The following is a 25216-nucleotide window of genomic DNA, read 5'->3' as shown; positions in this document are numbered from 1 at the left end:
CAGCATGAAGCTTCAGCCACTTCAATATCACCATAGTCACATGATTGCAATCTGGGCATCAGGTGCTCAGCTCACGATTATGGCATAGCAGCAAGCCACAGATACGATTGCTATTTGCGACTTTCCCTGCCAGCTTCCCACAAGAAAAGTCAACACGGAAGCTGGCAGGGAAGGTGCCAATTACACTTATAAGTTGCTGCAATCATATTTTCTTCCAAGTAGCTCCACTATGGAGTACAAGATCCCACAGATCTCATTTATTTTAACAACTTCCCATTGGCAGTAACTAGCAACCCCTGCTGACACACTCGTCCTTGGAAGTGCTGACCATGATTTCCACTGGCCTGTGGCCTCAGAAGTGGTCCCTGCTGGCCCTCCCACAGTCCATAGTGATGCTCATGATCCATAGAAGTTGCCTGTGGCACCTGCCTGTACTCTGAAATGCCAACCTACACACCCCCATTTAATGACAGCACAGTCCTGGGTTTGTGACACTGCCATTGCTAAGTAATGCAATATGACATTGTGCTTTAAATTGCATCAGTTAGCAACAGAATTTGGATCCCCATTGCCATTGTAACACAAGGACTACTTGTAATGATGCAGGTTTGTCATATTAGTCAAAAGTAGGCATACAATATTAACACATGATTGCCTCACATTATTACATATATATGTATGCGTGTGTGTTCTGTTATAGGAGTCATCTTCTTGGATAGGTGGAACTAGTGAGCCTTTGACTGGCTTTACATGGAGAGGAGGATGTGAGAGAGAAACAACTGGTATCCAGATTTGGAGTGAAGTATTCATAATTCCCAAACCTGATGGGACAAAGGTAATCCATTAAGCATCTGACGTAAGGCTTATTGACTTACTGAACAGAGAAAGCAAAAAGTGAATGTGAAATATTTTGATCCCTCTTCCTGATCTGAGTTGATGTGATGTTTTAGATACCTCTGAAATATATTGTCAGGATTCTCCAGGCATGGAATTTCATAGAGTCAGCATGGGCAGATTGCAGACAGAAATAAGTTTTCCATACATGTACAGTCTACCTCCTGCTGTTTGAACTCAGTGAGCACTTGGCTGTTCTTTTCCTAGTTACGAACAACAGCAATACTTTAAACATATTTACATAATAGCCTGAGAGTCATTGACTCATCAGTTTCAGCCTTACTGTATACTTGTTTAGTGTTTTAACTAATTGTAATGTTAAGAATGTTTAATATTTATGCAGTATAATACATAGAATTGAACTTTTGAAAATACCCAGTAATATTTACTCTGTCAGAGTAATTTGTTTTTAATGTACTTTTATTATTTTTATACACAAGTCAAGGCAGCAAACATACCTAATGCTCCTTCCTCCTCCTATTTTCCCTACAACAACCCTATGAGATGGGTCAGGCTGAGAAAGTGTGACTGACCCAAAGTCACAGCTGATTTTCATGCCTAAAATAAGACTAGACTCCCAATCTTCTGGTTCTGGCCTGCTGCTTTAATCACTAGATGAAGCTGTGTGGCCTACCTTCCCTTAAACTTCAGAGAAATATACACATACGTTAAATTGTGCTACACTTGTGTGTGTACAAGATTTGACATTTTCATCAATCTGCAGGAAGAATTTTCTCTCTCTTTATATAATATATATCCTGTGTGCCATTTTCAGTTACACTGACCTAGAGGAAATCAAAACCACCTTTGATTGCTTTTCTAATGAGATGTTATTCTGTGGGGCTCAGAGTCTCTACCAGGAACTGATAACTAATAATGATGAAAGCAATCCAGTACTGCCTCCTGGTGGTCTATATAGCCAGTAATATTTACTAACATAAACATGTTTCTTATACCTAATCACACCATGGCATTATGCACATTTTCACTTGTGAGGTTTTTTGCTTCATATTCAAAAGTGTGACTACTGAGCTATTTGGTCACTTGTTAGAATTTTGACTGTTAATTAAAGTGGTTGTGGATATTGATGAAGGTAAGTGTACATTTTCTGCTGACTGGAGGGATTTAAAATACTGTGAAACATTGCTGATATCACACCTTCATTGAATTCAAGCTTTCAAATTTAAAGTGAAAGAATTGTTAATTCATTCTCTTTTTCTTAAAAAAAAACATCCTGTAGGTTGCTGTATTACTAATGGATACCCAAGGTGCCTTTGATAGTCAGTCAACTATCAAAGACTGTGCAACTGTATTTGCTTTAAGTACCATGACAAGTTCAGTCCAGGTAAGTTTGTAGTCATGTCAGATGATGGTAGACTTTAAATATTTTCCTTATTTCAAAATATGTATGTCGCCTGAAAACATAATAGTAAAACCATTTATTGCTTTCATATTTTTCTCAATTAGAGTTGTTTTTATTATGACAGCATAGAAATATGTTTAATATATAAATTATATGTAGAATAGAATAGAATAGAATAGAATAGAATAGAATAGAATAGAATAGAATAGAATAGAATAGAATAGAATAGAATAGAATAGAATAGAAATCTTTATTGGCCAAATGTGATTGGACACACAAGGAATTTGTCTTGGTGCATATGCTCTCAGTGTACATAAAAGAAAAGATACTTTCATCAAGAAAGAACCATTATATATAATCTTTTGGTTGCATTACAGCTTTCAGACACTAGGAATAATAGGTTTCAAATATAATGCTAATCTGAAGTGTGATATAGATTTTTAAAGTTCTTTGTTTAGCTTTAAAAAGCCAATACTGAGTAGAAGTGGATGATCTTGATTAAAATATGGAAAACCAAGATACAAATACCCGTTCCGTCCATGTTTTTAATTTCAATCTAATATAATTTATGCATTTAAAAGGGTAAAATAGGGTCTGAAGTTCAAATATTTAATGATTGTTAATGGTTGTTAAATGATAAATCACCTATACAGGTTTTTCTGGAATAGAATCTACTACCGGTAGCAAATGTATGGACATTGTGTCTATGTAAATAGAATAGAATAGAAGTTTTTATTGGGCAAGTGTGATTGGACACACAAGGAATTTGACTTGGTGCATATGCTTTCAGTGTACATAAAAGAAAAGACATGTTCATCAAGAATCATAAGGTACAACACTTAATGATAGTCATAGGTACAATTAAGCAATCAGGAAACAATATCAGTATAAATTGTAAGGATACAAGCAACAAAGTTACAGTCATACAGTCATAAGTGGAAGGAAATGGGTGAGGAGAACGATGAGAAGATTAATAGTTGTGTAGATTTAGTAAATAGTTTGACGTGTTGAGGGAATAATTTGTTTAGCAGAGTGATGGCGTTCAGGAAAAAACTGTTCTTGTGTCTAGTTGTTCTGGTGTGTAGTGCTCTATAGCGTCATTTTGAGGGTAGGAGTTGAAACAGTTTATGTCCAGGATGCGAGGGGTCTGTAAATATTTTCACAGCCCTCTTGTTGACTCATGCAGGTCCTCAATTGAAGGTAGCAATTGTTTTTTCTGAAGTTCTACATGTATAAAGTTAACTGAACTATTTTGGAATTTAATAATTTAATATGTGAGTGGTCCTCAATTAAATGACCACTCCATATGGGCTTACAAGAGCAATGAATGAGTGGTACTTAAGACTGATCCCTTAAGTTCCAGTTGTTGCAGTGACCTACTACAGTCACATTTTCAAAAGAAAGCCAGTGGAAAGCTGTCAGAAAGTTGGAAGTTGCGATCACATCAGGTTCTCACTTAATGACCTTTGGTAATTCACTTAATGAATTATCAGAATTGGCGTTTGCACATGACATTGCACAGGGTCACATTACTTAGCGATAGAAATGCTGGTCTCAAATATCGTTATTAAGCAAAAACTATACTCCAGCATGGAATTAATTTTTCCTTAATACTATATTATTTTAATCTATTCATCAATAAATTATCAATACATCAATATATTGATTATTTATTAATAATATATTGATTAATTTCTCCTTCATGATATATTGATTATTTGATGAGGCCTGACTCCTGGTGATCGTATGTACAGATGCCCTTCATTTTCATTATCCCTAGTGACAGTTTCACAGTTATTTCAGGGACATTGGAACTTGATGTTCTCTACCAGGTTCTCCAGTAATAAAATGAGATAGTTAGGAAACTAATTTAAAATAAAACCCTGGCTTGCTAGTTCTGAGTGTTTAAACATTTTTAAATTAGATGTCACTTTAGTAGTAACATCCAGTGTTAATTACAAGTTCTAATCTAAATGTCTTCCTCTGTTTATTTTGCTGGGATTTTCTGATTGCTACAGTTGACCAGAACTTTCTGTTATAACAAGCATTCAGCTTTAATTATGTCTTGTGAAATCTCTTCTCCAGTCTCTCCACTCCATTCTGGGGAGGGAGGGGGGGGACACAAGAGATTTCTGTAAGCAATCTCGTCTTTTTCAGACTCTTTTCTCAGAGAGATTGAAGAGGGAACACTTTTTTAGAAAAGCATTATTAACTTTCAACTCAGGTTAGAGATTGAGGGAACTCTCCACCCAAGAGGCTGTTTAGTTTGGTTGGCAAACTGTTACAAATCTTAAAGCAAATCACCTAATAAGTTTAATTAGGGTTTGGATCTTGCGGTTTTTCCACTGGGGAATGGTGTGGCTATTTATGGGTTCTAACATTGTGAAATTTCAATATTGTAAGATGCCCAGATTCAATATGTGTGAATTAGGCAACCATATAAATTTGTTTAATTAATTAATTAATTAATGTAAAAACTATTATATTTTATAGGTATACAATCTATCACAGAACATCCAAGAAGATGATCTTCAGCATTTGCAAGTAAATATGTCCTGATTCTATAGTAACTTCCATTACTAATATTTTAATAAGCTCTTTGCACATGGAAGGGTCAAAAACATTGAAAACATTTGTGCCTTCATGGGCTCAATTTTGAAAGGTTCCTGATTAAGGGGTCTCTAGGGAATGCAGGATTTTGCTAGAAGTGGGATAAGGGGGCTGAATCCTCTTTGAGAATTTCATGTACATTATTTTTAATCACTATTACTTGAAATGCACTGATAAAGCTTTTCCTCTATGATTATATATTTAGTATAAAAAATATATTAAGATTTGTAGTCCCTATTTGTTAAATTGTTTTCCTAATTTTTTCCTATGCAATTTGGTAAACAGTAATAATTTCCAGTACATTTTCTAATATATTCTTGGGCTACCTAATACCTTAATAATGCAGTTCTCGCTTGGGTTATATCTTCTTGGAAGTATGAATACTTACTATGTCACTGAAACTTTTAATTATATTTGAGAGCCATTATTTTCACTTGGGTTGTGAAGTATTTTTTTAAGCAAAAAATAATGGCTTGAAATATAACTTTTTTTGTAGACTAATGTATGCAATTATACAAATACAGAAATTTTATATATTAACATTCTGTGGTGGTAGATATTAAATAATCCATGATCACAGATCTTCATAACCTCATGATCACAATAACAACATTCTGCATAAGCATGATATTTGCAGCATTGCAGTTCAAATATTCAGAAAATTAGAAAAAAGATGATTACTATCAATATTATACTGTTGTTGAGATTCATGAATTCAGAATGTAGGGAAGTATTTGGTTGGATTGTTTGTAATTGGTTAGATTAATAACCAATAACCAAATTGGTTTATTTATAGTTTTAAAATTGTTTTGTGCAGCTAACTTTTTAAGTATAGCCCACCACTTCTTCATGAGTAAATGTTTATTACTGTGATACATTCTTAATTTTGTTTTCATAGCTTTTTACAGAATATGGAAGGCTAGCAATGGAAGAAATTTACCAAAAGCCATTTCAGGTAATAGTATGATTATGTTTGCTATTTCCATGTTTGTTTATCTCAGTTTCATATCCTACAACAGTAATTGTAAAAAAGTCATTGCCCAGCACCATCTGCCCAGCATGTGACATATATACCTAATTTTTAATCATTTCTAATTTTTAAAAAGTCCTGACAGAGAGAGAGAAATATTTGCCAGATATTTGCTTGGTAGAAGTCATTTTTCCACCTCAGCAAATTGGCAAATTGGTTTACACTTCTGTCTGGGGAGAAAGAAGTGACTGTCTTTTAATTCTTATACCTACTGCAGGGTAATAATTTGTATGCAGGGTTTTTTTCATGATGCAGCTTGCTACAAAATGCCTTTTGTGACTGTAGTAAAATAATATGTAAGTGTATTAGGAATGTGCATGAAATGCCTGGTTTCAGGTAGCCTGTATTTGAACTGAAACATGTTTTAAGTCTTAACATTTATGAAAGAGGTTGTTTTGGTTGGCTGATCAATAGAAAAAACCAAGGACATTAATAGTTGAAGAGAGGTAACAAAATTGGAGAGGGAAGGAGTATAGTTGGATATATTAGGCTAGGACATCAGCAATGATGACAGAGGGAAGGAAGGAGGAGGAAAAGTGCTGGGAAAATCAGGTGGTCTGGTGCGTTATGATGAACAGCATCAGCATAAGGGAGAGAGAGCAGGAAAAAGGTTGGAAAGATGAGAGCTAGAGAGCTGGTGGGGTTATGCTTTACTTGCCTCATCAGGATTCTATTTGTCTGAAACCCAGAATAGCCAAAATATTCTATAATTTGGTTCTGTCAAGTTATGTCTAATCAGAAATAGTTCAGCATAACTTCTAGAATGTGATGGTTTTGTTCCAGGGTAATAATTTTGTTCACATTCTACAAGATAGACACTTTCAGAAAAAGCTGAGATAGCATGAGTTTAGAGTATTCCTTGCTGATTTAGAGTATTCCTTGCTGATTCTGCTTTTATATTAATAATATATAGGGGTTAAAAAGATGCTTGCTGAATTATGAATAGTAAAGATTTTATAATGATGTTTTCAGTAGTTCTGTTTGCCAAAAAATAAGGTTAACTCGTATTTTTGCATTTCTACATAGACTCTTATGTTCTTAATTAGAGACTGGAGCTATCCATATGAACACCCATATGGTTTAAAAGGAGGAAAACAATTTCTAGAAAAGCGATTACAGGTAATTCATTATCAGTAATAGTTGATTTTTGTTTAAGGGGACAGCTAATTGGAACATACAAATAATTATTGTTGTATTAGATTATTTCTAACTGGCTGCTAAAGAATCTCATATTCTAAAAATGTATGTTGCTTCTAGGTAAAATTGCACCAGCACGAAGAACTTCAGAATGTAAGGAAGCACATTCACTCATGTTTCAGTAACCTAGGCTGTTTCCTGTTGCCACACCCTGGTCTTAAAGTTGCAACTAACCCAAATTTTGATGGGAGGCTAAATGGTAGGAAATTTTCTGTTTATATAGCTAGCTAGGAAGTATTACAGATTTGAATGCACTTTGAATGGTTGCATTAAAAATAGCAAAAAGAAATAGTAAAGTGTACCTAAATCTGAAATCCACTATATTTGAATATTGATGGGATAATTTAGATGGTTGTTGGAGGAGTACCAGCAGCATATTAATTCTGTTTAAATTCTTTAATTAAGAACTGTGCAAAGTTTTCAGAAAAAATGTTATACAACATGGAGGAATGAAATACCTCTTTTCAAACCTCTGAAGCAGCCATATCTTCTGCAAGACTTATAATAGCCACTTTGGAAGTCCTCCTAGGGTACCTTTGCAAGCTGCTTTGCTGTATTGGGAAGAAAGTGAAACAAAGTGGCTATGCATTTACAGGCAGGCAGAAATATCCAGAAACAATAGGTGTGCAAATACTGCAAGTTTGGTTCCTCTAACAATGGAAAGATAAATTCTTTGTTTGTCTTGTACATATTGCAAAGTTCTTTCAATTGGCTTTAAACAGCCCTATTAGGAATACAGTTTTATAATAAAAATGCATATGATACAAATTAATATGATAGTTCTGATATTATGGTTTTTGATTAAATACTGAAATTGATGTTGCTTATCAAGTTACAGAGCGGATATCCTGTCAAATTTGAATTTTATTTTAAAATTCAACTGACATTATAACTTAGCTGATATTGGATAATTAATCATGATTTCCTGCTGTGAAAATTAATTGTAGTTCCAAATTGTCTCTTCTCTCCTTCAACCTGTTTCAACAGTTCATTAAATTGTCTCCTGCAAAACACATTGGAATCTGAAGCCTATTTAGATTCAGTGTGTTTAAACAAAAAGAAGGAAGTTTCCCATATCTTTTTATAGCACCAAAAGATAGTTGTTAGAGGCCAAAGAACATGAAAGCCAGTTTTCCATTTCATCTGAATTAGGCTTTGGATTTGAGACAGTGACAAAACTAGAAGTTTGTAAATACCGCCTGTGGTCACAAAATGGCCTGTTAATAAAAGAAAACTTCAGTAAAATGGTGACCATCTTTCCTTATTGCATAATTTTTGAGTTTTCATTTTATAATAATTTTATGAATTAAAAAATTTCAACCTACATACATTTTAAACAAATTTTATACAAAAACACCTATCCTGAAAATAAGCCCCAGCCTGTTTTTATGTGTGCACCTAATATAAGCCCTACCCCAAAAATAAGCCCTAGTTAAGACCCCGCCCACTCGATCACACTGTCTGGTTGTACGAGATGGGGCGAGGCGCTTGTGTAAAAATCAAGCTAGGGAAGGGGGAGTGGAGCTGCCCTACACACCCCGTAGTTACTTATTTTAGGACTGCTGCCGCCAGGCCTCCCACACTGTAACACTGTCACACTGTTGCATGACTTTTGCAGTTGCTTGTGGCCGGACGCCACGTGGCGCATCATGGTGGTGCCACCACTCTTGGCTGGACACCACATAGTGCATTGTGCCTGTGCCACCACTTGCAACAGGATACCACGTGGCGCATTGTGCCAGTGCCACTGCTTGCGGCTGGACGCTTCATGGGTTCAGCTTATCCATGAATAGGCTTATCTGTGAGTATATATAATACCACTATTTAATGTACTCACATATACTTGTGTATAATCCATTCATGGATAAGCCAACCTGTTATTTTTTAACCAAAATACTATGAAAAATGTGTCACCCATGGGTAAGCCAATTGTGAAAATTGAAACATGAACTGAGGGTTCCTTTGTGCTCTCTGAGCTTGGTTGTTTTCTTGCAGACATTTCATTACCCAAACTAGGTGACATCATCAGTGCTAGTAAGCAAGGAGCTTATTCTACAAGAAAACAACCAAATTCAAAGAGCACCAAGGACCCCTCATTTCAGTCTAGAGCGACAAATATTCTCCTTTATTAAAACATGAACATTATGAGGTTCAGCTTATCTGTGGTTAGCACATTTTTCATAGTATTTTGGTTAAAAATTCAAAATGAGATTATCTTGAGTTTATAGAATATATACAGTGTCTTCTGACTATTAGTTTTTTAAAAATGAAGACTACTGTATATTAATTCTTTATGAAGAGTAAATATTTCATAAATTAGCAATTCACATTTGATTAAAATTGTATTCTTTAGGGATGTTTTTAACAAAGTTTATTTATTTATTTATTTATTTGATTTCTATACCGCCCTTCTCCCGAAGAACTCAGGGCGGTGTACAGGCAAAAATAAAACAAACAATGCAATATATAATTTAAAATGCAATTAAAAAACTTATTTTAAAATTGGCCTGAAAATTAAAATATACAGTGAGCTAAAAACCCCATTTAAAATTAGTTAATAAAAATTTTAAAAATTTGATAAAATTCAATTTAAGACAGCCCCGCGCGAATAAAAAGATGTGTCTTCAGTTCGCAACGGAATGTCCGAAGGTCAGGTATTTGGCGTAAACCCGGGGGAAGTTCGTTCCAGAGTGTGGGAGCCCCCACAGAGAAGGACCTTCCCCTGGGGGCCGCCAGCCGACATTGCTTGGCGGACGGCACCCTGAGAAGTCCCTCTCTGTGAGAGCGTACGGGTCGGTGGGAGGCATGTGGTAACAGCAGGCGGTCCCGTAAGTACCCAGGCCCTAAGCCATGGAGCGCTTTAAAGGTCGTAACCAGCACCTTAAAGTGCACTCGAAAGGCCACAGGCAGCCAGTGCAGTCTGCGCAGGAGCGGTGTTATATGGGAGCTACGCGGAGCTCCCTCTATCACCCGCGCAGCTGCATCCTGGACTAACTGAAGCCTCCGAGTGCACTTCAAGGGGAGCCCCATGTAGAGAGCATTACAATAATCCAAGCGAGAGGTAACGAGCGCATGAGTGACCGTGCACAAGGCATCCCGATCAAGGAAGGGGCGTAACTGCCGAACCAGGCAAACCTGGTGGAAGGCCCCCCTGGAGACAGCCGTCAAATGATCTTCAAACGACAGCCGTTCATCCAGGAGGACACCTAAGTTGCGCACCCTATCCTTTGGGGCCAATAACTCGCCTCCAACAGTCAGCCGCGGCTGCAGCTGACTGAATCGGGGTGCCGGCATCCACAGCCACTCCGTCTTGGAGGGATTAAGCTTGAGCCTGTTTCTCCCCATCCAGACCCGTACGGCTTCCACGCACCGGAACAGCACTTCAACAGCTTCATTGGGGTGGCCTGGTGTGGAGAAGTACAGCTGGGTGTCATCAGCGTACAGCTGGTATCTCACCCCAAAGCCACTGATGATCTCACCCAACGGCTTCATATAGATGTTGAACAGAAGGGACGAGAGAATCGACCCCTGCGGCACCCCACAAGTGAGGTCCCTCGCGGTCGACCTCTGCCCCCCTGTCAACACCGTCTGCGACCGGTCAGAGAGATAGGAGGAGAACCACCGATACACGGTGCCTCCCACTCCCAATCCCCCCAACCGGCGCAGCAGGATACCATGGTCGATGGTATCAAAAGCCGCTGAGAGGTCTAATAGGACCAGGGCAGAGGAATAACCCCTGTCCCTGGCCCTCCAGAGATCATCCACCAATGCGACCAAAGCTGTCTCCGTGCTGTACCCGGGTCGGAAGCCGGACTGGAACGTGTCTAGATAGACGGCTTCATCCAGGTATTGGGGTAGCTGTCGCGCCACAGCACTCTCTACAACCTTCGCAACAAAGCGAAGGTTGGAGACTGGACGATAATTACCCAAAATAGCTGGGTCCAGGGAGGGCTTCTTGAGGAGGGGTCTCACCACCGCCTCTTTCAAGGCGGCAGGGAAAACCCCTTCGAACAAAGAAGCGTTGATAATCTCCTGGAGCCAGCCTCGTGTCACCTCCTGAGTGGCCAGTACCAACCAGGAAGGACACGGGTCCAGTAAACATGTAGTGGCGTGAAGCCTCCCCAACAGCCTGTCCACGTCCTCGGGAGCCACAGGGTCCAACTCATCCCAAATGGACTCAACAAGACGTGTCTCCTCTCCCTCGCTTGGATCATCCCAATTTCGGTCCAGACCATCCCGGAGCTGAGCGATTTTATCGTAAGTTGGGATAGTTCCATTAATATTACCTCTCGGTGATTTTGAAAAGAAAGGATTTTGCATTAATTGAATAAAATTTGTTACACCATTTTTATTTATTCCACCAGATATTGATGAAGAGTTTAAGAAAGAGTTGCGGAATCTGATTCCTTTGCTGCTTGCTCCTAAAAATCTGGTAGAAAAAGAAATTAGTGGCTCAAAAGTCACTTGTAGAGATCTAGTGCAATATTTTAAGGTACAATCATTGTTCTATGCTTTAAATAAACATATTTTCTTGTAAATTTTAATTATGAAATGGTTTGATATGCTGTAATATTCCATTGTTCACATACTATGGTTAGCATATTTTTATTAATTTTTACTATAATAGAGTTTCATGGACCTATTCTTGTTCTAATTGCTTCACAATAATCTATATTATATTGAGATTTATATAGATTTTAATGAATGCCTCTTTTATATATTACATAAATTAATCTTTAGATACTGTGCATTCAGAAAGTATTCGAACCAGAGATGAGATTTACTTACCTTCCCTACTAATTCACAAATGTGAGCATGCTTTGCTTGCCCTCGCCATCTCTGCACGTGCACATGGCCTTCTGCGCATGTGCAGTAGTCGTGCATTACATCCAGGTGGGTGGGCAGAGCCTCCTGCAGTCGCCACTACTGCTTCGCACGATCCGGACAAAACTGGTTGATCTCACCACTGATTTAGATCCCCATCACTTTTGTCAATTTTGTTATGCTGCAGCCTGATTCTACAGCTGTTGAAATTCATTTTTTTTCTCATTAACCTATACTCAGTACCCTATGATGACATTTAGAAATGACTATAAATTTATTAAAAAGAAAAACTGAAATACCAGGTATAAGAATTCAGACCCCTTGCAACCTCATTTAAAATTTAGCTCCCATTTAGCACCCCAATGGGGTGTCTCCCGTTTTTCTTGGTAGTTGCTGACATGTTTCTACACCTTGATTGGAATCAATCTGTGATAAATTAAATTGATTGGACATGATTTGGAAAGGTGTACACACCTCTATAGAATGCATACTGTAGCAGAGCAAAAGCCATGAGATCAAAGGAACTGCCTACAGAGCTCGGAGACAGGATTATTGCAAGGCACAGATCTGGGAAGACTACAGTAAAATTTCTGCTGCACTGAAGGTTCCTAAGAGCACAGTGGCCTCCATAATTCTCAAATGGAAGAAGTTTGGCACAAGCAGGAGTCAGAGCTGATCACCTGGTCAAACTGAGCAATCGGGGGAGGGGTGACCAAGAACCCAATGGTCATTCTGACTGAGCTCCAGAGATCCTGTGTGGAGATAGACAGAGTTCCAGAAGGACAATCATCACTGCAGCCCTCCACCGATCTGGGCTTTATGGCAGAGTAGTTAGACAGCAGTCTCTCCTCAATGCAAAACACATGAAAGCACACTTGGAATTTGACAAAAAGCACCTGAAGGACTCTCAAACTGTGAGGAACAAGTTTCTCTGATCTGATGAAACCAAGATTTATTATTTATTTATTTATTTATTTATTTATTCATATTTATATACCGCCCTATCTCCCTAAGGACTCAGGGCGGTTCACAGGCAGTTAAAATACATATAAATACAGATTAAAACAACGATTAAAAAACTTATTCTATAGCCAAATTATTAAAAACAGTATAAATAGTAAAAACCCATTAAAACCAGTAAATTTAAAATCTAATCCAGTCCCGCGCAGATGAATAAGTGTGTTTTAAGCTCGCGACGAAAGGTTCGGAGGTCCGGAAGTTGACGAAGTCCTGGAGGGAGTTCGTTCCAGAGGGTGGGAGCCCCCACAGAGAAGGTCCTTCCCCTGGGTGTTGCCAGACGGCACTGCCTAGCTGACGGCACCCTGAGGAGTCCCTCTCTGTGAGAGCGCACGGGTCGGTGAGAGGTATTTGGTAGCAGTAGGCAGTCCCGTAAATAGCCCGGCCCTATGCCATGGAGCGCTTTAAAGATTGTCACCAACACCTTGAAGCGCACCCGGAAGGCCACAGGTAGCCAGCGCAGTCTGCGCAGGATAGGTGACACACGGGAGCCACGAGGGGCTCCCTCTATCACCCGCGCAGCCGCATTCTGGACTAACTGAAGCCTCCGGATGCCCCTCAAGGGGAGCCCCATGTAGAGAGCATTGCAGTAATCCAGGCGAGACGTCACGAGGGCGTGAGTGACCGTGCATAAGGCATCCCGGTCTAGAAAGGGGCGCAACTGGCGCACCAGGCGAACCTGGTGGAAAGCTCTCCTGGAGACAGCCGCCAAATGGTCTTCAAAAGACAGCCGTTCATCCAGGAGAACACCCAGATTGCGCACCCTCTCCATCGGGGCCAGTGACTCGCCCCCAACAGTCAGCCGAGGACTCAGCTGACTGTACCGGGATGCCGGCATCCACAGCCACTCTGTCTTGGAAGGATTGAGCTTGAGCCTGTTTCTCCCCATCCAGACCCGTACGGCTTCCAAACACCGGGACAGCACTTCGATAGCTTCATTGGGGTGGCCCGGTGTGGAAAAGTACAGCTGGGTGTCATCAGCGTACAGCTGGTACCTCACACCGAAGCCACTGATGATCTCACCCAGCGGCTTCATATAGATGTTGAACAGAAGGGGCGAGAGAATCGACCCCTGCGGCACCCCACAAGTGAGGCGCCTCGGGGCCGACCTCTGCCCCCCTGTCAACACCGTCTAACCACCGATAAACGGTGCCTCCCACTCCCAATCCCCCCAACCGGCGCAGCAGGATACCATGGTCGATGGTATCGAAAGCCGCTGAGAGGTCTAATAGGACCAGGACAGAGGAACAACCCCTATCCCTGGCCCTCCAGAGATCATCCACCAACGCGACCAAAGCCGTCTCCGTGCTGTAGCTGGGTCGGAAACCGGACTGGAACGGGTCTAGATAGACAGTTTCATCCAGGTGCAGGGGAAACTGATATGCCACCATACTCTCTACAACCTTCGCCGCGAAGCGAAGGTTGGAGACCGGATGATAATTACCTGACAGCCGGGTCCAGGGAGGGCTTCTTGAGGAGGGGCCTCACCACCGCCTCTTTCAAGGCAGCCGGAAAGACTCCCTCCAACAAGGAGGCACTCGTAATCGCCTGGAGCCAGCCTCGTGTCACCTCCTGAGTGGCCAGCACCAGCCAGGAGGGGCACGGGTCCAGTAAACACGTGGTGGCATTCAGCCTACCCAACAACCTGTCCATGTCCTCGGGAGCCACAGGGTCAAACTCATCCCAGAAAATATCACCAAGACCACCCTCAGACGCCTCATCTGAATCGCCGCAATTTTGGTCTAGACCGTCTCGAAGCTGAATGATTTTATCGTATAGATAACCGTTAAACTCCTCAGCACGTCCCTGCAACGGGTCATCCCGCTCCCCCTGGTGAAGGAGGGAACGGGTCACCCGAAACAGGGCGGCTGGGCGGTTATCTGCCGACGCAATGAGGGAGGAGGCGTAGCTACGCCTCGCTTCCCTCAGTGCCACTAGGTAGGTCCTAGTATAGGACCTAACTAGTGTCCAATCTAGTTAGATTGAAATGTTTGGCCCAGTGGTGGGTTTCTACTGGCTTGCCCCGGTTCAGGTGAATCAGTAGTGGCAGCAGCGGAAAGCTCTGCCCACCTGCTTGGACATCATCATGGATGCTCTGCACATGTGCAGAAGGTTCTGCGCATGCGCACACTCACAGTTCTGAACCGGTAGCGAAGGTAAGTGGAACCCACTACTGGTTTGGCCTCAATTCTAAACGTTATGTCTGGAGGAAACCAGGCATTGTTCATCACCTGCTCGATATCATCCCAACAGTGAAGCATAGTGCTGGCAGCATCATGCTATGGGAGTGTTTTTCAGCAACAGGGACTGGGAGACTGGTTAGGGTTGAGGGAAAGCTAAATGAAGCAAAATATAGGGATATCCTCAATGAAAAAAAGTGTTCCATACTACTCAGGACCTCAGACTTGGCCAAAGGTTTATTTTCCAACATGATAACAATCCTAAGCACACAGCCAAGACAACACAAGTGGCTTAGGGACAACTCTGTGAATGTCCTAATGTGGCCCAGTCAGAGCCCTGACTTGAACCCTATTGAACATCTCTGGAGAGACCTGAAAATGGCTGTCCACTGACGGCCACCATCCAACCTGACTGCGCTTGAGAAGATTTGCAAGGAAGAATGACAAAAAAATCCCTCAATCAGGTGTGCAAAGCTTGTCATGTCATAACCCAAAAGAGCCAAGGCTATAATTGCTGCCAAAGATGCTTCAACAAACTACTAGTGAAGGATCTGAATACTTATGCCAATGTGATATTTCAGGTTTTTCTTTTTCATAAATTGACAGAATTTCTAAAATTCTGTTTTCATTTTGTCATTATGGGGTACTGAGTGTAGATTAAGAACAACTATAGAATCAGGCTGCAGCATAACAAAATTGACAAAAGTGAAGGGGGTCTGAATACTTTCTGAATGTACTGTATACTATTCTTGGATAATTATAAACTAATGTACTTGAAATATAATTATCTATACTGTCTTTGTTTGCAGCCTTTTCCCCAAGATTAGGCAATAATAACAATTATCAATCATTTTTTTATTGCAGTCACATACCAGCATTACTAATAATAATTATATGCAGTCATCCAAAAGAGGCAGATTTGGGGTATTACTGCCTTGAGTTTGTGTATGAGAAACTTTACTATTTACTGTAATAAAAACTCTTTCAAGCAGCATACTAAGTATAGTGACATTATTTATTTATTTTATTTATTTATTTATTATTCATATTTATATACCGCCCTATCTCCCGAAGGACTCAGGGCGGTTCACAGGCATATAAAACACTTATATACAATTTAAAATAAACATTAAAAAACTTATTCTAATGCCCAATTATTAAAACTAGAAATATAAATATTAAGACCAATTTAAAACCCCTATAAAATTTAAAATCTACGCCAGTCCTGCACAGATGAATAAATGTGTCTTGAGAGAGAAGAAGAAACTTTATGAGAAGAAACTTTAATAAATCACAATTTTTTTGTATTCCTGCTTTATTGTATAAGTTCAGTTTATGTTGATCATCATTAATAACACATTAAATGCTTGATTTGTTTAAAATAACATTGGTGGAGTACTTTATACAGTCACTTTCATTTACCTACATTTGAATTTAAATATAAATATAAATTTAATAGACTTAGATTTTTGTTTTGTAAAAGTATTGTTTTTAAGTCAAAATTAGATTGTAAATACTTATTTCATTTTCAGGCTTATATTAAAATCTATCAAGGAGAAGAATTACCTCATCCCAAATCAATGCTTCAGGTAAAGTTTTATATATACCTATCTATGGAAGCATGTAATGCCAAACAATCATGTTTATGGCATATCAAAACAAGCTAGAGACATTTGAAATCTTATTCAAGAACAGGAGAACAGTAGCCTTAGTTTGATATTTCAGACTTGATTGTAGAATTTATTATGCCTTTCATGTGGCACTAATCCACATTTGAGTACAGTTTTTACCGTAAGCTCCAAATTGTAGGATCATTTAGTTTTATTCTAGAATAAAATTCTAACTGCTTCTGGTACACTTGCAAATTTAAAGAAATGGTTGGACTTTTCACTAATTAATCTAGGCAGAAATCTTTTCCAGTCTGCATTCATCCAGTTTTTAACTGAGGTGCAAATATTGAAGAAAGAGTATATTGATGCAAATATTGAGCTTTGACTACCAGGACAAACATTGAAAATGTAGTTTACAAGATGGTTTCTCTGTAAAATGCCATTAAATACATTGATACTAGAGATAGACAAAAGATAGATAAGGATCTTTACTTTGATAGCTAGTAGTAGATCATTAAGGATCTCTGGTCACCAAATTATATAATATCAACATATCTCTCATTAACAGCAATGGAGATAACTCTTATGTATAAATGGCTTCGTGAGTAATAGGTTCTGCTGGCATAGTCATAATTTTGAATCTGTCTCTAGTCTTCCGTAGTTTAGTAAAACGGAATAAAGATCTTGCAAGTTTGAAGTCTATCTTTCTCTTCCTTTTAAGCAGTCTTCCCTAGTTATGGGGGTAGGAGTTGTAGTTTAATATATTTAGAAGCAAAATTTGATAAAAGCTTTTTAACTGACAAAATATTGTCATTCTAACTTAGAAAATTACTTATAAACTTATTAAGCAGTTATTTATAACTCTGATTGCAAAGTGGCTACCAAAATTCACAGTGTAAAACTATAGGACATAACATGCTTAAATATGCTTTGCATTTTGGAACGATGTATGAAAGCAATTACAAAAACTCATCCAAACTGTTTAAAAAGTTTTTTTGTTAATATTATTACCATTATTACTACTTTTTGTATTATTACTACCACTACTTTTATTACTACTGCTACTATTACTACAGGCAACAGCAGAAGCCAACAATCTTGCTGCAGTAGCTGGTGCAAAAGATACTTACAATAAAGAAATGGAACAGGTAGAGTATTTATATGAATTTATTTGAAGTTGTAGACTTAGCCTAATCCTATCTTTCTCAGTCTGGGTTCCACAAAAATCCAGAGTTCTGTGAGAGATTTCTAGTTTAACAAGAGACTGTGATTAAAAATTTTTTTTTTATTTCATGTATTGTGCAGTACTTGCCCTTGTGGTAAGAATTTTAACATGCTTCAACCCAGCTACTTGACTGCTGATTTACTGTTGTTGTAAATGTTGTAAAGTGGTTTTAGGTTAGAAGTGAATTGTGTTGAGAAGTTTTCACATTTTTTTCCTATTTTTATGAAGAGGTTCCCTGAAACCTGAAAATCATTTCAAGGGTTCCTTCAGATTAAAAAGGTTGAGAAAGGCTGGTCTGATCTAGGATATGATACAGAAACAGAATTGTTTTGGAAAATATTGTGAAATTAGAACTACAAGATGGATTATTAACTATTTTGTAAAGAACACATAGCAATATAAATTGGGTTCACAAATTGATTTAAGCCATAAAATAACCTTGTTTGGTTTTGGCTTAAATATTTTGTGTGTTACCAGTCATATTCTCATTGAGGTCATTTTTGACAAGTGTCAGGTCCTGATTTGCCTTTTTTTTTTTACATTTATACCCCGCCTTCTCCGAAGACTCAGGGCGGCTTACAATGTATAAGGCAATAGTCTCATTCTATTTGTATATTTTTACAAAGTCAACTTATTGCCCCCCAACAATCTGGGTCCTCATTTACCTACCTTATAAAGGGTGGAAGGCTGAGTCAACCTTGGGCGGGCTCGAACCTGCAGTAATTGCAGGCTCTGTGTTCTAATAACAGGCTTCTCTACTGCCTGAGCTATCCCGGCTTTGTTTTATAAAGCAAAATATTTTTAAAAATATTTGAATTTAAATATAAATATAAATTTAATAGACTTAGATTTTTGTTTTGTAAAAGTATTGTTTTTAAGTCAAAATTAGATTGTAAATACTTATTTCATTTTCAGGCTTATATTAAAATCTATCAAGGAGAAGAATTACCTCATCCCAAATCAATGCTTCAGGTAAAGTTTTATATATACCTATCTATGGAAGCATGTAATGCCAAACAATCATGTTTATGGCATATCAAAACAAGCTAGAGACATTTGAAATCTTATTCAAGAACAGGAGAACAGTAGCCTTAGTTTGATATTTCAGACTTGATTGTAGAATTTATTATGCCTTTCATGTGGCACTAATCCACATTTGAGTACAGTTTTTACCGTAAGCTCCAAATTGTAGGATCATTTAGTTTTATTCTAGAATAAAATTCTAACTGCTTCTGGTACACTTGCAAATTTAAAGAAATGGTTGGACTTTTCACTAATTAATCTAGGCAGAAATCTTTTCCAGTCTGCATTCATCCAGTTTTTAACTGAGGTGCAAAATATTGAAGAAAGAGTATATTGATGCAAATATTGAGCTTTGACTACCAGGACAAACATTGAAAATGTAGTTTACAAGATGGTTTTCTCTGTAAAATGCCATTAAATACATTGATACTAGAGATAGACAAAAGATAGATAAGGATCTTTACTTTGATAGCTAGTAGTAGATCATTAAGGATCTCTGGTCACCAAATTATATAATATCAACATATCTCTCATTAACAGCAATGGAGATAACTCTTATGTATAAATGGCTTCGTGAGTAATAGGTTCTGCTGGCATAGTCATAATTTTGAATCTGTCTCTAGTCTTCCGTAGTTTAGTAAAACGGAATAAAGATCTTGCAAGTTTGAAGTCTATCTTTCTCTTCCTTTTAAGCAGTCTTCCCTAGTTATGGGGGTAGGAGTTGTAGTTTAATATATTTAGAAGCAAAATTTGATAAAAGCTTTTTAACTGACAAAATATTGTCATTCTAACTTAGAAAATTACTTATAAACTTATTAAGCAGTTATTTATAACTCTGATTGCAAAGTGGCTACCAAAATTCACAGTGTAAAACTATAGGACATAACATGCTTAAATATGCTTTGCATTTTGGAACGATGTATGAAAGCAATTACAAAAACTCATCCAAACTGTTTAAAAAGTTTTTTTGTTAATATTATTACCATTATTACTACTTTTTGTATTATTACTACCACTACTTTTATTACTACTGCTACTATTACTACAGGCAACAGCAGAAGCCAACAATCTTGCTGCAGTAGCTGGTGCAAAAGATACTTACAATAAAGAAATGGAACAGGTAGAGTATTTATATGAATTTATTTGAAGTTGTAGACTTAGCCTAATCCTATCTTTCTCAGTCTGGGTTCCACAAAAATCCAGAGTTCTGTGAGAGATTTCTAGTTTAACAAGAGACTGTGATTAAAAATTTTTTTTTTATTTCATGTATTGTGCAGTACTTGCCCTTGTGGTAAGAATTTTAACATGCTTCAACCCAGCTACTTGACTGCTGATTTACTGTTGTTGTAAATGTTGTAAAGTGGTTTTAGGTTAGAAGTGAATTGTGTTGAGAAGTTTTCACATTTTTTTCCTATTTTTATGAAGAGGTTCCCTGAAACCTGAAAATCATTTCAAGGGTTCCTTCAGATTAAAAAGGTTGAGAAAGGCTGGTCTGATCTAGGATATGATACAGAAACAGAATTGTTTTGGAAAATATTGTGAAATTAGAACTACAAGATGGATTATTAACTATTTTGTAAAGAACACATAGCAATATAAATTGGGTTCACAAATTGATTTAAGCCATAAAATAACCTTGTTTGGTTTTGGCTTAAATATTTTGTGTGTTACCAGTCATATTCTCATTGAGGTCATTTTTGACAAGTGTCAGGTCCTGATTTGCCTTTTTTTTTTTTTTACATTTATACCCCGCCCTTCTCCGAAGACTCAGGGCGGCTTACAATGTATAAGGCAATAGTCTCATTCTATTTGTATATTTTTTACAAAGTCAACTTATTGCCCCCCCCCAACAATCTGGGTCCTCATTTTACCTACCTTATAAAGGGTGGAAGGCTGAGTCAACCTTGGGCCGGGCTCGAACCTGCAGTAATTGCAGGCTCTGTGTTCTAATAACAGGCTTCTCTACTGCCTGAGCTATCCCGGCTTTGTTTTTATAAAGCAAATATTTTTAAAAAATATTTGAATTTGTTATAACCACCCATTCTGGTAGACTTAGGATGACATACAGAATCAAAAAACTATAAAAACAGTTAAAGACTTATAACATACATACCCAGACTCAAACAGCCATCATAATAACAGTGAATAAAACAGGCCCCCCAAATACATTAAGGCCAGGCTTGAGACTTCAGGGTTTTTTGTAAATCAGGAGAGAAGGGCTGGCTGTATCTCTGGGGAGAGAAATGTTGTTCCAGAAGGTGGGGCCATGACAGAAAAGGTAGCTTCCTCCATCCCATGATATAACAAAATTAAATGGAAGGCATCTGGATTGTATTCACTCTGCCAGAATGTACTGGCCAGGCAGGTGTAATTGGAGATAGATGGTCCCTCAGGTATCTAAATCTTATGACCTGAAAGAGCTTTAAAGATAACAGACAGCATTTTGAATGGCACCAGGAATTAACTGGCAACCAGCGCAACTTTTGGTCAGCTCCTGGATGCCTTAAACCAGTAGGACCCCAGATCTAACAAACGAGTGCCCCACCTAACAGACAGGAGCATCATATCCTTTTCCTCAGGGGTCCGAATTGAACTTGGTCCAGATAACATCATAAGATTGCCTAGGCAACTCACTCACTTGCTTAGTTGGAGTCCAATTCTGAATCTGATTGACTATCTGGCAGATAACATGATTATTGTTCATTGTGGCCCTGCAGATGATCCTGCAGCTCAGCCCCTTCCCCATCATTCTAAACAGAGCCATTGGGTTGCTATTAGCAGACCCAATAAGGGCAGAGAAACAACATTTTGCCAACCTTATTACCATAGTATAGGCTCAAATATGGGCTCTTGCTGGTGTTCGAGCAAATTGAGTTTTTAAACCAAAAATTTTATTATGAACCAAAAATGGCTGGTACTAAAGAAAATGAAAAATGCCTCCTTACAGTGCTACTAGAGAAAAATGCAACTCTATGTTTTATTCATAGTTAATGACTATAGCTGTATCGATCCTTCAGATAGCTTCCTCAATTCATGCAATTCTGATGGGTCTGGATTGGTTATTTTGGCGATATTACACAGATCTAAAACGTGTCTTTATTTCACACTGCATCCAACTGATTTAGCTACCGACAGCTGTTTTTTAAGCTTCGCTCCTTTATTATTTTTATTTATTGTATTTCTATCCCCTTAAAGCTCATGGTGGCTCACCTGGCTTTTCATCTGCAGTTTATCTTGATTGTGAAAGTGACTACAGGTATTTCTCAATTTACAACCATTTATTTAATGACTGTTTGCCATTATAACTACTGGAAAAAGTGAATTATGACTGTTTTTCACATGACCATTGCAGCATCTCCATGGTCACATGATCAAAAATTGGACGTTTGGCAACTCATTCATATTTATGACAATCCTGGTATCATGCGATCATCTTTTACAACCTACTGACAAGCAAAGTCAATGGGGAAGCCTGATTCACTTAACAACTGCAGTGATTCACTTAACAATTATGGCAAGAAAGGTTGTAAAATGGTTGTAAAACTCACTTAAAATGTCTCACTTAGCAACAGAAATGGTGGCTTATTTGTAATTGTATGTCAAGGACTGCCTTGTACATTGAGAGATAGTGATTGGCCCGTGATTCTGTACATGAATGGGGATTTGACCTTGGATCAACACAGTCTTAGTCCAACATATTAATTTTAGTTTTTAATATTTTTAGCCGTTCTGTAATTATAGAATCATTCTAGGTTATGTAAACTAACCAGTCAATTCATCCCAACAGGTTTGTGGTGGAGATAAGCCTTACATAGCACCTGCAGACTTAGAACAAAAGCACCAAGATCTTAAAGGACTATCAATCAAACATTTCCGTTCTGTGAAGAAGATGGGAGGTGAGGAGTTCTGTCGTCGTTACCAGGACCAGCTTGAAGAAGAGCTTGATGAAATCTATGCAAACTTTGTGAAGCACAATGATGGCAAAAACCTCTTCTATGCTGCTCGTACACCAGCGACTCTATTTGCTGTCATGTTTGCTATGTATATAATCTCAGGACTGACTGGATTCCTTGGCATGAACTCCATAGCAACCCTGTGTAACCTCGTGATGGGCATAACACTTGTCTCCCTTTGTACATGGGCATATGTTAAATACTCTGGGGAATTCAGAGAAATTGGAACACTCATTGACCAGATGGCGGAAGTACTATGGGAACAGGTTGGTATCCATTTATCTACTCACTTGGGAAAAAAAAGTTTAATCGTTAGTAGGCAAGCATTGGTGTAAAAGCCCATTCAATATGAATGTATGCCAAAGATAGAATACAAACCAAGATAAAGGAACCTTATGAAAATAGCAGTAGAAATTGGTTTGGAACATGGTGTACAATGCCCTACCTATCTAGTTGGCAAGACTATATATTGTAAGTCTAAGATTAAAGAAAATCATCAAAATGCTGCCCAGTACCTAGGTCTGAGGAGCCAGTGAGGACAGATCTGCTATCACAAAACAGATCATAAGGAAGGGAAAAAGAGATGTGGGCTTTAAACCTTGGAGCTAAGAGAAGGAAGTATGATTAGATTCCTAGATTCTGCAGTAATTGGTTTTTGTCTTTATAAAAGCTTCTTTTGCATCAGCAATAAAGGTAGAGCCCTTTCCTGAATTATCCATTGTTATGCTAATGAATTCATGTTCTTCTAGAGAAAGAGATTTATTGCAATGTCCAGCATGAAGTTTTGAAGTGAAATGGAAAGAAAAATAATGTAGACAGAGAAGGGTCAGGCATCAGGGAAGAAATTGGAAGATTCAATTCCAGTCCAATTTTAGAAATTTTGAAATTATTAACCTTTCTGCTTCTGTTCAAGAAATACTCATGTATTCATTATAATCCATCCAAACAGTGCCTATGTATTTGTGTCATGTCTGAAGAATGTTCAGAAAAACACACAAAGTCCATGAAGTTATGATGAATTGAGCAGAATTCTGATCTTACCTTTTATAGTGAAACCAGAGAATCGATTGTGGTCCAGATCAGGCCTGAATTGTTCCATTAACTTTGCATTATTTTTAGAACTTTGTTAACCTGTTTAAGAACCAGCTGCAGAAGTGCTGTCTTAACTCTAAATTAACTCTAAATCATCTTGTGTATTTCTTTCTTTCTTTTTTGCTTCAGAGGAGTCCCAAGAAGGTGAGAAAAATCAATGGAGGCTACTCACATATATCTTTTCTGGTTTCTGCCAATTGCCTTTCTAATAACCTGCTTCATATTTTAGGTGTGTTCCAAAGTCTTTGAAGTTGTTAGACGTCGAATGATTCGCCATGCTCTTGCCTCAGCACAACGGCAGCGACTCTCATCCAACAATAACAGGAAGAAAAATTAGCCAGTATTTTTACCTTTTTCTTTATCTAAAGCATTCACAATTCGTAAGCAGGACTGTGCTGGGGCAATTTACATAAATGCTATAAGCATACCAGGCTGATGCTGCATTATAGGGTATGAAACTATACCTGCTATTCTAGGAGCTATAAAGTTACATGGATTAAGTCAACTACCCAACGGAGGAAACCACTTATTGCTCTGTAAATTATTAACTGTAAGCTGGTAGCAAAATTCATTTTTTCTCTTGCTTTGGTACTGTTGCACTTTGGATACATTTCATACTCCATGATTTTAATTTGTGGTTGTTTTCCATCTGAGATGCTTTTAGTTAATTTATTTTTACACATTTCTTGTACTGCAGGTTATAAAACCTCTTGGGGAGAATTTGATTGAGGATACCATGAGACAATCGGTTACAAACTCTATCAAAGCAGGCCTGACTGAACAGATGTCTCAGCATGCCAGATTAAAGACAAACTGACAGCTCACCTCATCTCATCTGCCTGTCCATCCTAGATTTGCTTGTTGTACAACGAGAACTCAATAAACCAAAGTTTACATTTGACTATAAAGCAGTAGTTTAGTCTGCTTGGATTCCTAATTTACTGCCATCATATTGTGGGAAGATAACAGAAGGGGTACAGGAGAAGAAACAGAACTGTTTTAAAGAGTTTATCTTTGATTAGCTCCCACAATGTCATGGAAAGGGAAGATCTTAACCCTGGTACCAGTGTCCTTTGTGCCAGGGTCTGATTTATGGAATTGTATTCACTGTAAAGGGTTTTTCAGGGAAGTATCAAAACCATACAGAATCTTTTAATAGAATGTATAATCACACAAAGTCTCATTTGACATTTTAATT

General features: G+C 38.2%; 1 protein-coding gene across 1 annotated transcript in view; it reads left to right on the top strand.

Annotated features, from left to right (window-relative positions):
- Positions 1 to 24709, top strand: part of ATL2 (atlastin GTPase 2) — a 40575-nt gene extending 15866 nt beyond the window's left edge. Inside the window, exons 3-14 of the mRNA XM_058165039.1 lie at positions 701 to 835; positions 2135 to 2239; positions 4751 to 4801; positions 5766 to 5822; positions 6924 to 7016; positions 7155 to 7293; positions 11459 to 11586; positions 16648 to 16704; positions 17802 to 17873; positions 22761 to 23192; positions 24148 to 24162; positions 24248 to 24709. Of these exons, the coding sequence (XP_058021022.1) occupies positions 701 to 835; positions 2135 to 2239; positions 4751 to 4801; positions 5766 to 5822; positions 6924 to 7016; positions 7155 to 7293; positions 11459 to 11586; positions 16648 to 16704; positions 17802 to 17873; positions 22761 to 23192; positions 24148 to 24162; positions 24248 to 24355 (1392 nt within the window). The 3' untranslated portion in view covers positions 24356 to 24709. The remainder of the gene's footprint in view (positions 1 to 700; positions 836 to 2134; positions 2240 to 4750; positions 4802 to 5765; positions 5823 to 6923; positions 7017 to 7154; positions 7294 to 11458; positions 11587 to 16647; positions 16705 to 17801; positions 17874 to 22760; positions 23193 to 24147; positions 24163 to 24247) is intronic.
- Positions 24710 to 25216: the final 507 nt, after the last annotated feature.

This window comes from Ahaetulla prasina, chromosome 1 (assembly GCF_028640845.1).
Source record: "Ahaetulla prasina isolate Xishuangbanna chromosome 1, ASM2864084v1, whole genome shotgun sequence".
In the NCBI taxonomy this organism is placed as follows: Eukaryota; Metazoa; Chordata; class Lepidosauria; order Squamata; family Colubridae; genus Ahaetulla; species Ahaetulla prasina.
This window is presented reverse-complemented; position numbering and strand designations above follow the sequence as displayed.